The 13,313-nt window shown below is 39.9% G+C and overlaps 1 protein-coding gene across 2 annotated transcripts in view; it reads right to left on the bottom strand.

Annotated features, from left to right (window-relative positions):
• Nucleotides 1–13,313, bottom strand: part of LOC111837138 (homeobox protein Hox-A3-like) — a 59,743-nt gene that overhangs the window by 30,951 nt on the left and 15,479 nt on the right. For both annotated transcript variants that reach the window (XM_072702263.1, XM_072702264.1), the window contains exons 2-3: nucleotides 2,968–2,998; nucleotides 1,902–1,955 (exon numbers count right to left, since the gene is read on the bottom strand). In XM_072702263.1, the coding sequence (XP_072558364.1) occupies nucleotides 1,902–1,955; nucleotides 2,968–2,998 (85 nt within the window). The remainder of the gene's footprint in view (nucleotides 1–1,901; nucleotides 1,956–2,967; nucleotides 2,999–13,313) is intronic.

Here is a 13,313-nt window from a genome sequence, read left to right as displayed (position 1 = left end):
TAGTTATAATGTAGAAATAGAAAAATGAAGCCCCGAGGCGAACTAATTTAATGTTTCATTTGTATGTTAGAAAAATCGTAAAGCTTTTTGTATCGTCTGTATTGCATGCGTTCACACACACATATATATATACATACGTACACACTCTCTCTCGCTCTCACTCCCCCCCCCCCCCCTACACACAAACACAGTCTATTTCCCTTTCCGCACTTCACGGCCTGTATGACTTCTGGAAACGAAATCAGCACGTCCTGAATTGCAGAACAATTTCCAGCGGATATGCGTTGGAAAGATTCCTCTCAGATTTGAATTTCGATTGCCAAAACTCGCCAAAGTCTGATCTCATGACATTTAAACAAAAGCGAATAACAACTCAAGTAGCATCTATAGCAATTTAATAGATAGATAGATAGATAGATAGATAGATAGATGATAGATAAACGTTAACATTATAGCACGTCGTAATCGTCTTTCAAGTTATTTTTACATGTAATTTCTTATCATATATATATATATATATATATATATATATATATATATATATATATATATATATATATACATACATATACTTTTTTTTTCATTCCGTAGGCCTACATATCAAGCGAATTGTGCAAGTGGCAAGTATTAAAACTTCATTCCCTCCACACATGCTTACTGTTTAACAGGCATGCAAATGCCCTTGGACATAAAAGAAACTAATACATTAAACATGCAAAATACAATAGTTATTTAGTGTCAGTGTTTTGTTACTTCACTGAGGCTTCTAAATATTCCTAAAACCTTTAAAGAAATCGCGAAAATGAAGATGAATAAAATGAAAAAATTGTATTACGCTTCTGATTCTTGTGCTAGTTCTGGACGCGCCAGCTGGGATTTGCCCTCGTCTTTCCTTTAAGTTACCGGCCCCTGCTTTTTTGGGTAATGCTGTAATGGTTCTTCAAACCTCCGGAACAAAACCAGCAAGAAGCTGTAGGTCCACGAAATCCTCATTTCGTATTCATTCTTGAAATAATGGATCTCTTTTCTGACATTATACATATTTTATATTTATTTATGTTTGTTTGGGGGTTTCAAGCATGTTTACCTAATTAAAATGTTCTTGCATATTAACCACGCAGCATCTTACAATAATAAGCGCAATAAGTGTAAAGTATTTGATATACTGCCTCGTTTATAGATGAATTTACAAACGAATGTTTTCCGGTTTCAGTGTTGAAATTTAAGTAAACGTCAACATTTCTCGGCAGTGATTGAAACAGCATTAACTGAGAATCGATGCGCGCCGTTTAAATAGTGGAATTAATTTAATTGTAAATTGGATCATGGGGCGCACTATCAACTCCAGAAAAAAATAAAATAAATAAACTTATTCATCTTACTAAAAACTGAAAATGACTTATTTGTTTATATGTGTGTGTGCGTGTTTGTGATTTGATTTTCAGCAGATGGGATTTTTCTACTAAACACCGACGAATAATTTCCTTTAGCTTAATAGCTAACGAGCCAGCTCTCGTTTATGCTAATGCATATTTTTAATCAATATTTAATCAATATTTTGTTTAGTTTGTTCGTTACAGTGAGGCACCGAAAAAATCGAATTGCATACATTTAATGAATGACAGGCGTTTTCTCATATTCCCCCATAAACTGTTAACCTGTGACAAATTATATTTTTATAGCACGATTCTCTGTGTTAGCATCTCCCCAACATCTACCTTTCGATTAATCAACACCGGAGGCTCGACTGCACCTTTACCCTAGATGCTGCTCATACGGTTCCTGAGTACTTTTCGCCTATAGTTAAAGGCTAAATACCACCCACAGCTCCAAGTTTAATGTAGCTTGTTAGCTATGAGGTCATTTCTTTGTAAGTTTTACTCCGGCGAAGTGATACCAACCTGTGTGATTCTCCAGCGCTGCTCTACGGCAGGGCGCACTTCCTACAGGATTTCCTGCAGGTGTTTGGCACCGAAATGGTGGGGATATTTTAGCTCAGCTATATTTTTAAAAATACCAGAAAAAAATTAATGCTTAACCTACACATTGGCTCCTGCAAACAACGGCATTGGGGAGAGGGGAAAGTCAATCGCACCAAAGAAAGTTTCAAACTCCGAGTTGAACAAACACGTCTACATCTACAAACTTTATTTTCATTTAGTAGAATTATATACAGGTTAAACCAATTCATAATCTCGTAACAAATTATATATCCAACATGATGCATTGATAAAATAGAAAGAAAATAACACAAATCAAACAATCCATGTCCTGAGTTAAATCAGGTCTATATAAATTGTTTTAATAGGCGAGGTTACGCTACCTGTAAACCAATATTATAAGACTTTACAGTGCAGGAAGGCACGTTTGGCCGCAGATTGAGATCAGAGCAGCCTCATATGGCTGCCTGACTTCCTCTTCCAGTAATTTCCATGGCTCTTCTTTGTTCGATAGCAAAGGCCAGCACGCCAGCTGCAGCATGATAAGCTGCTGTGACTTAGCTATTAAACGAATTGTCAACAAGAAGTAGCATAGTATAGTGTGTATAATGTGATTCCAATCCAGAGCCAATAGCCGGCCTATTCGCATCATTGGGAAGCTGCGGCCATTTAAGAGAAAATAAAACTATACACATCCCAGAGGTAAATTTGTAGCAAATGATATCAAAACACTCACTATAAAACCATGAAATATATCCCTGCTTTCATTGACTCTCCCGGTTTCATTCTTAAAAACTTGTAAAACAGCAGTAACACAGGCCTTGAGTCATTTCGTTAATCACGAGTACAGTTTGAAAATGAATTTTAAGCCCAGTGCACATTTAATAACACAATAATAAAATTTCCATTTGGTGTAAGTTTATGAGCGTGTTTTGATTATAACGTATTTTTTATGGCGACCAGCTTCAGTAAACCGCTCGAGACAGTGAGGAAGGAGGGACAGGTGCACGGGGCAGCTTCATCTTACCGGTGCCGATAGCAGCCTTGCTGCTCTGCATCTGTTAATAAAAAAAGAACCGAGTTAATTAACTTAAACATGTGCAACAGAAAAGTCGATCAAATCGAACAGATACCACGTGTTTGAGGCCCTGCACTGTCCGGAATATTTGCATTTCTTCTGGGAATCGGATATTTATGCACGAGGAATATCCCGTTAATTGCGTTTCAAAATAGGTCATTTTCACATTTTTATTACAGAAGGGATAATCTGAGGCAGTTATATTGCGGTGGGAAGGCATGGATTAAAAATAATATATTTTAATAAGAACATTTAATAGCAAGCTTATAAACTTTTAACAGTTCATAATGTTACGTAGGAATCCTCCAACATAATTACAGAATCACGTGGCTATTGGCTTCGTAAAGTATTATAGAATCGCGTGTATTTAGGATGATTTCATTCTGTCTTACATGTTATGTGATGGAAAACATTCTATCTTGACAGCTGAGGAAATTAATGTAATTAGTGTATATTGACTATTTCAGGATTATGCGCACTTTAGTTTACACAGGCTTGTTTTTAAATGAAGACATTTATAGATGACATTCTATATGAGCAGAATGTCTAAACTGATAACCTTAAAATGCTTTGAATGTTTAATGGACTCCCAGGCATATTTGCAGTGAGTTCAATGTTTTTTTTTTTAAATATCAGTGATATTTAAAAAGTCTGGTCTGAGGATATATAGTATCTACAGAAACTTTCATCTGATGCCATCATGAAGATGGAGGCTGCAGTCCTGACCTGTGTCTGCACAGTTTGTTGTGGTGTTATGGGGGCAGCGCTGGGGCACAGCGTCTTAGGACATCCTGCCTCTCATCGGAAGGTTGCTAGTCCAAATCCCAGGGACATCGCTGATGGGCCCTGAATCTAGGCTCTCTACTCTCTGACCCTGTCTTCTCAAACTTATGCGTTGCTTTAGATAAAAGCATCTGATAAATGTAAATAATGAATATCAGTGTTGTCCAAGGATACCTGCTGAAATGCCCATAAAGGTGACATTGCAGAGAGTGTCCCTGGGCACCTCTGTATAACCCATCTGAGTGTGCTGATGCCTTAAATCACAGCTTAAGAAGCAGCATGGAAAAATGTATTTCTGGCTATGGACTGTGTCACAACCAGTACTTATTTAATGAAAAAAACGTTTTTATTTGGGATAAACACAAAGATTCACAGTCTCTCACACTTTTTTTTTTTTTACCGCTAACTGGGAATAAAATAGTGCAGCCTGAATGCTCATAAGATCAACAGCTACCGATTCAAAAACTTAAACGGTGGAGGGTGAGGAACAGCACCCCCTATTGGGTGCTTTTTAGGAATTCATTCCAAAGAAGAGAAAGTAAACACCCCACAGCCTTTAAAGCAAACATTCCCTTTCAGGACACGAAATAAAAACGAGTCCAAACTATTTGAATTTAGTGTTTGTTTTTACAGTTTTTTTAGGGCTCTTTGCTATTTAGTTAAGCTATCAGTTGCCTCGTGTGTCACCAACATATCTGTAAGAGCACTTGCGCACAACAGCTACTGCACTTGAATATATTACTTCCATTCCTCTCTCCTTGCTTCCAATGTCTGTCAAATATATTAGAACCGTTCCTCACCTGGTCACCCTTAAACTATCCTGCACCAATAAGGATGTGAATCGAAACCTTGTTACTACTTGTTACATCTTGATAGTAAATATAGTGACTATACTGCAGGTGTAACATGTTGTTCAGCACTTTATAACTGAAAATATTAAATGTTTCTGAAGTTAAGGCAGGTAGACCAAAACAGTGATTGTGTGTGTGAGAATACATGATATTTTATTTAATTAGCAGATGAAGGCAGGAGAAGAGAGGGTAGACATTCCCTGGATTAGGGTGTTGCTCAAGCGCCCAACCAGTAAAATCCCAACCAGCCTTGGGATTTGAACCTATAACCTTTTTATGACCAGCACAGCATCCTGACCCGCTGAGCCACACACTGCCCAAGACAAAATGGCAAAGACACCAAACAACTAGCGGTTTGTAAAATGTTAACTGTTTTGTTCATCGCTTAAAGGAGCTAGCAGGGGACAGACTGGACCAGTGACAGTCACATCCCTCACTTCCATGGCAGCACATTGTCACCCGAAATCCTCACACATTTGCTCTGTTGTCATGGGAGCGAGTTCCCTCATCACAGACTTGTGCGCACTGCCCAGTCTGCAATGCCACCAACCCTATGCTCGCTAGCCTTGTTGCCGTCTAAAATGCATTTTTAGAAAGATTCAAAGATGAATGCTGAACCCAATTATCTGTTTATCAGCAGTACGCCGAGTACGGTCACCTCCATCATAAGTTGCATTTAAACACTCCATCACCTTTATTACTGAAAAGACCTGCACTCGAGAATGACCTGCTCAGGAAACAGGTAATAATCACAATATTTCAGCTGTCCTCCACGCACCCTAAGAAAGAGTCTCTGTGTGAAATGAAAATTAAACAATACTTTAATTTGCTCACATACAGGTACTTTCACATATCCCATCTCATTATCCTTTAAGGCACATTGACACATATACAGTTGAGAGTGAAGCCAGGATTCAAACCCACAACCATCCGATTACAGGCACAGTGCCCTAACCCGCAGACACTATAACAATATCCCAAAGGAACGGCACTGTCAAGAAGAACGATAACATGGCATTTAAATTACCATTGTGGGCAGTTTGGGACTTATTTGTGGTCTACAAATAAAACACAAAGAGCCTCAGAGGTCCGGAAAAGTAGAAGAGGAGGATGAGATTGACGAGCTATAAAATTTCTACACGACTTCATCACCTACTGTACAAGACATATGTGTATTTCGGGCTGTATTGTTTTTAAAACTGCAGCTTCTTTGAGTCCATGCTATACAATCCATTAATTGCATTTTATTTTATTACACACCATCTTTTAAATGCTTCTGGTTATGAATTTCATAACCTAATTCAAAGCTGCAGCAGACGAGATCACACTGACTTGTTTTAACCCGTCACACTACAGCTGATGGTTTGCTAATGGAAGTAAGCAGTAATCAAGAACAAGGAAAAGATCAAGTCAAACTGAATCTGCAAACTGAATAACAATTTTGTCAGCTTTGTTGTTTTATTTACAATTTAAATATCAAATTCTTCAGTTCCTCAGAGTCATAGATGTTTTTATTTACTAAATTTACTGTTTAATTTTCATAGAATGAAAAGTGGTTCATAGCCATTTGGTTAGTAATTAAGAGAGTAATTTTAACAGCTGTACTAAATTTGTTTTAAAAAGCATTACTCTGTGACATATATAAAAATCGCCCAAAGCATTACTCCACAGTGTCTATAAAAAGTCGCCCATGGTGTTACTCTGTGGCATGTGTAAAAATTCTCCCACAGCATTGCTGTGTATAAAATGTCTACTCCACCGTGTGTTAATAAAGTCACCTGCAACATTACGTGCATAGAAAGTCTCCAGTGGTGTTACTCCGCAACGTGTATAAAAAGTCTCAAGTGGTGTTACTGTGCGACGTGTAAAAAAAGTCTCAAGTGGTGTTACTCCGCGACGTACATAAAAAGTCTCCTGTGGTGTTATTCCGCGATGTGCATAAAAAGTCTCCCGTGGTGTTACTCGGTGACATGTTTAAAAAGTCTCAAGTGGTGTTACTCTGCGACGTACATAAAAAGTCTCCTGTGGTGTTACTCCGCAACATGTATAAAAAATCTCCTGTGGTGTTACTCCACAGTGTGTATAAAAAAGTCTCCAATGGTGTTACTCTGCGACGTGTATAAAAAGCCTCCCATGGTGTCACTCCGCGACGTGTATAAAAAGCCTCCCAAGGTGTCACTCCGCGACGTGTATAAAAAGCCTCCCATGGTGTCACTCTGCGACGTGTATAAAAAGCCTCCCATGGTGTTACTCTGCCGTGTGTATAAAAAGTCTCCCATGGTGTTACTCAGCGACGTGTATAAAAAGGCTCCCGTGGTGATACTCCACAGTGTATATGAAAAGTCTCCCATGGTGTTACTCCACAGTGTGTATAAAAAGTCTCCCGTGGTGTTACTCGGCGACGTGTATAAAAAGTCTCCAGTGGTGTTACTCCGCGACGTGTATAAAAAGTCTCCAGTGCTGTTACTCCGCGACGTGTATAAAAAGTCTCCCATGGTGTTACTCCGCCGACGTGTATAAAAGGCCCCCATGGTGTTACTCCGCCGTGTGTATAAAAAGTCTCCCATGGTGTTACTCCACAGTGTGTATGAAAAGTCTCCCATGGTGTTACTCCGCGATGTATGTAAAAAGTCTCCTGTGGAATTATTCGGCGACGTATATAAAAAGTCTCCTGTGGTGTTACTCAGCGACGTGTATAAAAAGTCTCCAGTGGTGTTACCCCGCAACGTGTATAAAAAGTCTCCAGTGGTGTTACTCCACAACGTGCGTAAAAAGTCTCCCATGGTGTTACTCCGCGACGTACATAAAAAGTCTCCAGTGGTGTTACTCCACGATGTGCATAGAAAGTCTCCCGTGGTGTTACTCGGTGACGTGTTTAAAAAGTCTTCCGTGGTGTTACTCCGTGACATGTATAAAAAGTCTCCCATGGTGTTACTCCGCGACGTACATAAAAAGTCTCCAGTGGTGTTACTCCGCGATGTGCATAAAAAGTCTCCAGTGGTGTTACTCGGTGACGTGTTTAAAAAGTCTCCCGTGGTGTTACTCCGCGACGTACATAAAAAGTCTCCAGTGGTGTTACTCCGCGATGTGCATAAACAGTCTCCAGTGGTGTTACTCGGTGACGTGTTTAAAAAGTCTCCCGTGGTGTTACTCCGCGACGTACATAAAAAGTCTCCAGTGGTGTTACTCCGCGATGTGCATAAAAAGTCTCCAGTGGTGTTACTCGGTGACGTGTTTAAAAAGTCTCCCGTGGTGTTACTCCGCGACGTACATAAAAAGTCTCCAGTGGTGTTACTCCGTGATGTGCATAAACAGTCTCCAGTGGTGTTACTCGGTGACGTGTTTAAAAAGTCTCCCGTGGTGTTACTCCGCGACGTACATAAAAAGTCCCCAGTGGTGTTACTCCGCGATGTGCATAAAAAGTCTCCAGTGGTGTTACTCCGCGACGTACATAAAAAGTCTCCAGTGGTGTTACTCAGCAATGTGCATAAAAAGTCTCCCGTGTGTTACTCGGTGACGTGTTTAAAACGTCTCTCGTGGTGTTACTCCGTGACGTGTATTAAAAGTCTCCCATGGTATTATTCTGTGACATGTATAAAAAGTCTCCCATAATGTTACTCCGCGGTGTGTAAACAGTGTATAAAAATTTCCCATAGCACTACTCCTTGTTGCATATAAAAAGTTTAACACTATATTCAGTGGTGTGTATAAAAAATTTCCTGCGGTGTTACTCTATGATGTATCTCTCACGGCGTTACTCCCCTTTGCAACGTGTATAAAAAGTCTCCCATGGCACTACTCTGTGGCATGTGTAAGAGGTTTCCTGCTGCATTACACCATAGTCTGTGGCTGCACCGTGTATAAAAAGTTACCCACATCATTACTCTGTGGCATGTTTGCTTTGCACAGATAAACAAGAAGACCACAGAGGCCATGGAGGTAATGTGTAGGTCTGCAGGCTTCTGTGCTTGTGATTGGAAGGTCATTGCTTCAAATCCCCTCCTCACCAGGATAGTTATATCACCCCAGGGCCCTTGAGCAAAGCCCTTAACCTCCTGAAAAATAGTCCAGCAGTGTGGGATAAATGGCTGACCCTGTGCTCAGACCCCAAGCTTCACTCTCACCTCTATACACAGCAGAATTTGTGAAAAGCATTCCAGAGTACCTGTGCAACTGGAGGATAAAGCCTTTTAGGGTACCGTAATAGCTGTAAAAACAATTGTTTGTAGAGTTCTATTGCAATATTATAAATATATGCATTTATAGACTGATATTTTAAAGGGTAATAATCTGAGCATTTTGTGTCTGTGTAGCTGCTTTCCTGTGATTATCCATGTACCAGTGCTTCCACTCCTCACCTCAAAGTGGCAGAATTATGGCAAACTGGGAATCAGAAACCTGGCAGATATACACTGAGAACTATTTTAAATTCTAAAATGGAACACAGTATACTAGCCTACACTCATGGCACCTGACATGAAGATTACAAAAATATTTATTACTTGCACAATGGTCAATTTTATTTTCTGCAGATTTGCAATACAAATAAGAAGGTTAAAATTCTCTACATGCTTTGGTTAGGATGCATATACACTCACCTAAAGGATTATTAGGAACACCTGTTCAATTTCTCATTAATGCAATTATCTAATCAACCAATCACATGGCAGTTGCTTCAATGCATTTAGGGGTGTGGTCCTGGTCAAGACAATCTCCTGAACGTCAAACTGAAAGTCAGAATGGGAAAGAAAGGTGATTTAAGCAATTTTGAGCGTGGCATGGTTGTTGGTGCCAGACGGGCCGGTCTGAGTATTTCACAATCTGCTCAGTTACTGGGATTTTCACGCACAACCATTTCTAGGGTTTACAAAGAATGGTGTGCAAAGGGAAAAACATCCAGTATGCGGCAGTCCTGTGGGTGAAAATGCCTTGTTGATGCTAGAGGTCAGAGGAGAATGGGCCGACTGATTCAAGCTGATAGAAGAGCAACTTTGACTGAAATAACCACTCGTTACATCCGAGGTATGCAGCAAAGCATTTGTGAAGCCACAACACGCAAAACCTTGAGGCGGATGGGCTGCAACAGCAGAAGACCCCACCGGGTGCCACTCATCTCCACTACAAATAGGAAAAAGAGGCTACAATTTGCACGAGCTCACCAAAATTGGACAGTTGAAGACTGGAAAAATGTTGCCTGGTCTGATTTCTGTTGAGACATTCAAATGGTAGAATCAGAATTTGGCGTAAACAGAATGAGAACATGGATCCATCATGCCTTGTTACCACTGTGCAGGCTGGTGGTGGTGGTGTAATGGTGTAGGGGATGTTTTCTTGGCACACTTTAGGCCCCTTAGTGCCAATTGGGCATCGTTTAAATGCCACGGCCTACCTGAGCATTGTTTCTGACCATGTCCATCCCTTTATGACCACCATGTACCCATCCTCTGATGGCTACTTCCAGCAGGATAATGCACCATGTCACAAAGCTCGAATCATTTCAAATTGGTTTCTTGAACATGACAATGAGTTCACTGTACTACAATGGCCCCCACAGTCACCAGATCTCAACCCAATAGAGCATCTTTGGGATGTGGTGGAACGGGAGCTTCGTGCCCTGGATGTGCATCCCACAAATCTCCATCAACTGCCAGATGCTATCCTATCAATATGGGCCAACATTTCTAAAGAATGCTTTCAGCACCTTGTTGAATGAATACCACGTAGAATTAAGGCAGTTCTGAAGGCGAAAGGGGGTCAAACACCGTATTAGTATGGTGTTCCTAATAATCCTTTAGGTGAGTGTAGTAGTAATGCATACACAACACGATCACATTTAAGACCAACAAATGAAAGCTGCGAGATACTTGATAAGCAGGCTACCTTTGCAAGCTTCATGCCACCTTTGTCAAGTATAGCTTGTCTATTTATATGCCAAATAAACCAGATGTCAAACATACAGACGACAGAACAACTGTTGTAGTAATTACAGTAAGTTAAACAAAAGATTCCATATGATGCACAACTGAGTTGTGATTCAGACACTAAATATTCAGGGAAAATGCAGATGGCATTTAAGCACAAATGTAACCGAATTAACTCGGTTACTACAAGACAGATTGAGGTCTTACAAAGATACTTTCTTGTCGCATACTGTGGTGGTGATGAAGCAGCTTTATGTATGTCTGTAGGTGCCTGGACTCTCATGGAAGATATGCAGTTTCAGACCTTGCCTACAAAACCATCTACTACCTACTATTGTCACCAAACTCCAAAGAAGGTACTTAACATTGAAGTGGGTTCAGAAGAACAATGCGATTCTTGATCTTAAAGGATCAACATGCAAGCTGGAGTTGGAAACAAAAAAATATATTTTAGTGCAAAGGTGAATAACGTAGTTAACAACAAGTGTGCTTTGTCCTGAGAAGACCAGATTAATCCCAAGAAGTGCATCTACTGTCATCACGTGCACAAGGCTCAGACTAGAGCCTTGCTGGGAATGCGGAAAACACATTCAAAGTGGGGCAAAACTACTGAGCCTTCAGATTTACCTAAATGAACACTGTTGCAAATTAAATCATCATTAAACAAGCATTCAGGGCTGAGTGCATCTCTGCTCCGTAGTCAAGACAGTTAGCCACTGACAAGATGGTGAACCAGAGGACCTATGTCCCAGAAAAGGCCAGTCAAACTAGCAACTGTCTAGAATCAGTTGATTATGAGAAACCTCACCAAGGCAGAAAGACTTTGCATAAGCAAATATTATGATGCAAAACACGGATGTATGTGTCATAAATACATTAGGAGTGTGTCAATCATTTTATAGAGTCACCCTTATAAAATACAGTACTGTGCACAACTTTGTCCACAAAGTCACTCTTATAGAGCCGAGTATTACCAAGAATCAATCCACAGAGTCCCCTTATAGTATACAGAATTACCCATGACTATATCCACAGAGACACCCTTACAGCATACAGTATTGTTCCAACTATATCCACAGAGTCCACTATCCACAAAATAAAACTTACAGATCAAAATATTACTATGACTCTATCCAAAGAATCGCCCTTATTCAATGCAGGATTATCCACACCTTTATCCACAGTGTTGCCCTTTACAGAACACAGTACTACCGTAGTATACAATATGACCATTACTGTATTCACCGAGTCACCCTTATAGTATGCAGTATTACCCATGACTCTATTCACAGTCTCTTTATAGAACCGAGTTATACCCTACACTCTATCCACAGTCACCCTTACAGAATACAGTATTGCTCCAACTATATGCACAGTCGACTTTATGGAATTTATGATTACCCACAATTTTATCCAGTGTTGCCCCTTATAGAACACAGTATAACCACGACTGTATTTACAGTCACCCTTACAGAATGCAGTATTACCAAGACTCTATCCACAGAGTAACTCTTTTAAAACAGTACTATGCACAACATAGAGACAACCTTTTAAAATACAATATTGCCCATGACTATTTCCACAGAGTCATCCTTAGAGGGCCCAGTATTACTCCAACTCTGTCCGCAAAATTGCCCTTATAGAATGCAGGATTACCCATGACGTCATCCACAGCATCGCCCTTACGGAAGAAAGTATGACCACAACTCTCTCCACAGAGTCACCATTACAGAATGCAATATTATTCACGACTCTTTCCACAGAGTCTTCCTTAGAGGACCCAGTATTACCGTACACTCTATCCACAAAAGCAACCTTACAAAACACAATATTATTACGACTATCCACAGAAGTATCCACTACTTCATCCACAGTGTCACTCTGTACAGATCACAGTACTACCATAAAACACAGAGTCACCCTTACAGAATGCAGAATTACCACAACTATATCCACACAGTCATCCTTATAGAATGCAGTAGTACGACTCTTTCCACAGAGTCATTACGATACATTTCATACACAGAGTCACTCTTACAGAAGATTCACTGCATAATTCATTTAGCAAAAAAAAGCTCTCATCATATTCGGTAAAATCCTGAATTAAAATAATGTTAGGAAGATGAATACATGGATGAATGGAAAGATGGATGGATATTATGATTTTTTCTAGTACCACAAAGTAAACTGATAAATATGATTCTGATGTTAGTTGTGCTTAAAGAGTAAAATCAGGGGCAGACAAGTTCAAGGAACACAACCAGCAAACAAACCACATCAAAACAACCAGCAAACAAACCACATTCACACAACCAGCAAACAAACCACATTCACACAATCAGCAAACAAACCACATTCAATGAATTTCAGGTGTTTCTTGTCCTGGTTCCTCTGCTCGTCTACTGACTTGGCACCACTAGTGTTCGGCGATTTCTGATACTGCCTATGCTGTAATGGCAGGAGCTCTCACTACTTAACCACTGAACTCAGGCTCATATATGACGATCTCAGCAACTTAACAGCTCCTACATCTAACAACAAAAGCGACAACAACAAAGATGATGACGAAGATACCAACAAAGGCCAGCTCTTACGATTTAGTCACCTTGACGCACAAAAATGTCCAAGTGCTAGGAATATGCATTTTACATTTTATTTACAGGAAAATGTCTACGCACATTAAACATTAAATTGTAAACATCGAATAATCAAAGTATAATTCCACAGAATGCAGTTTACA

Source organism: Paramormyrops kingsleyae, chromosome 18 (assembly GCF_048594095.1).
Source record: "Paramormyrops kingsleyae isolate MSU_618 chromosome 18, PKINGS_0.4, whole genome shotgun sequence".
Taxonomy (NCBI): domain Eukaryota; kingdom Metazoa; phylum Chordata; class Actinopteri; order Osteoglossiformes; family Mormyridae; genus Paramormyrops; species Paramormyrops kingsleyae.
This window is presented reverse-complemented; position numbering and strand designations above follow the sequence as displayed.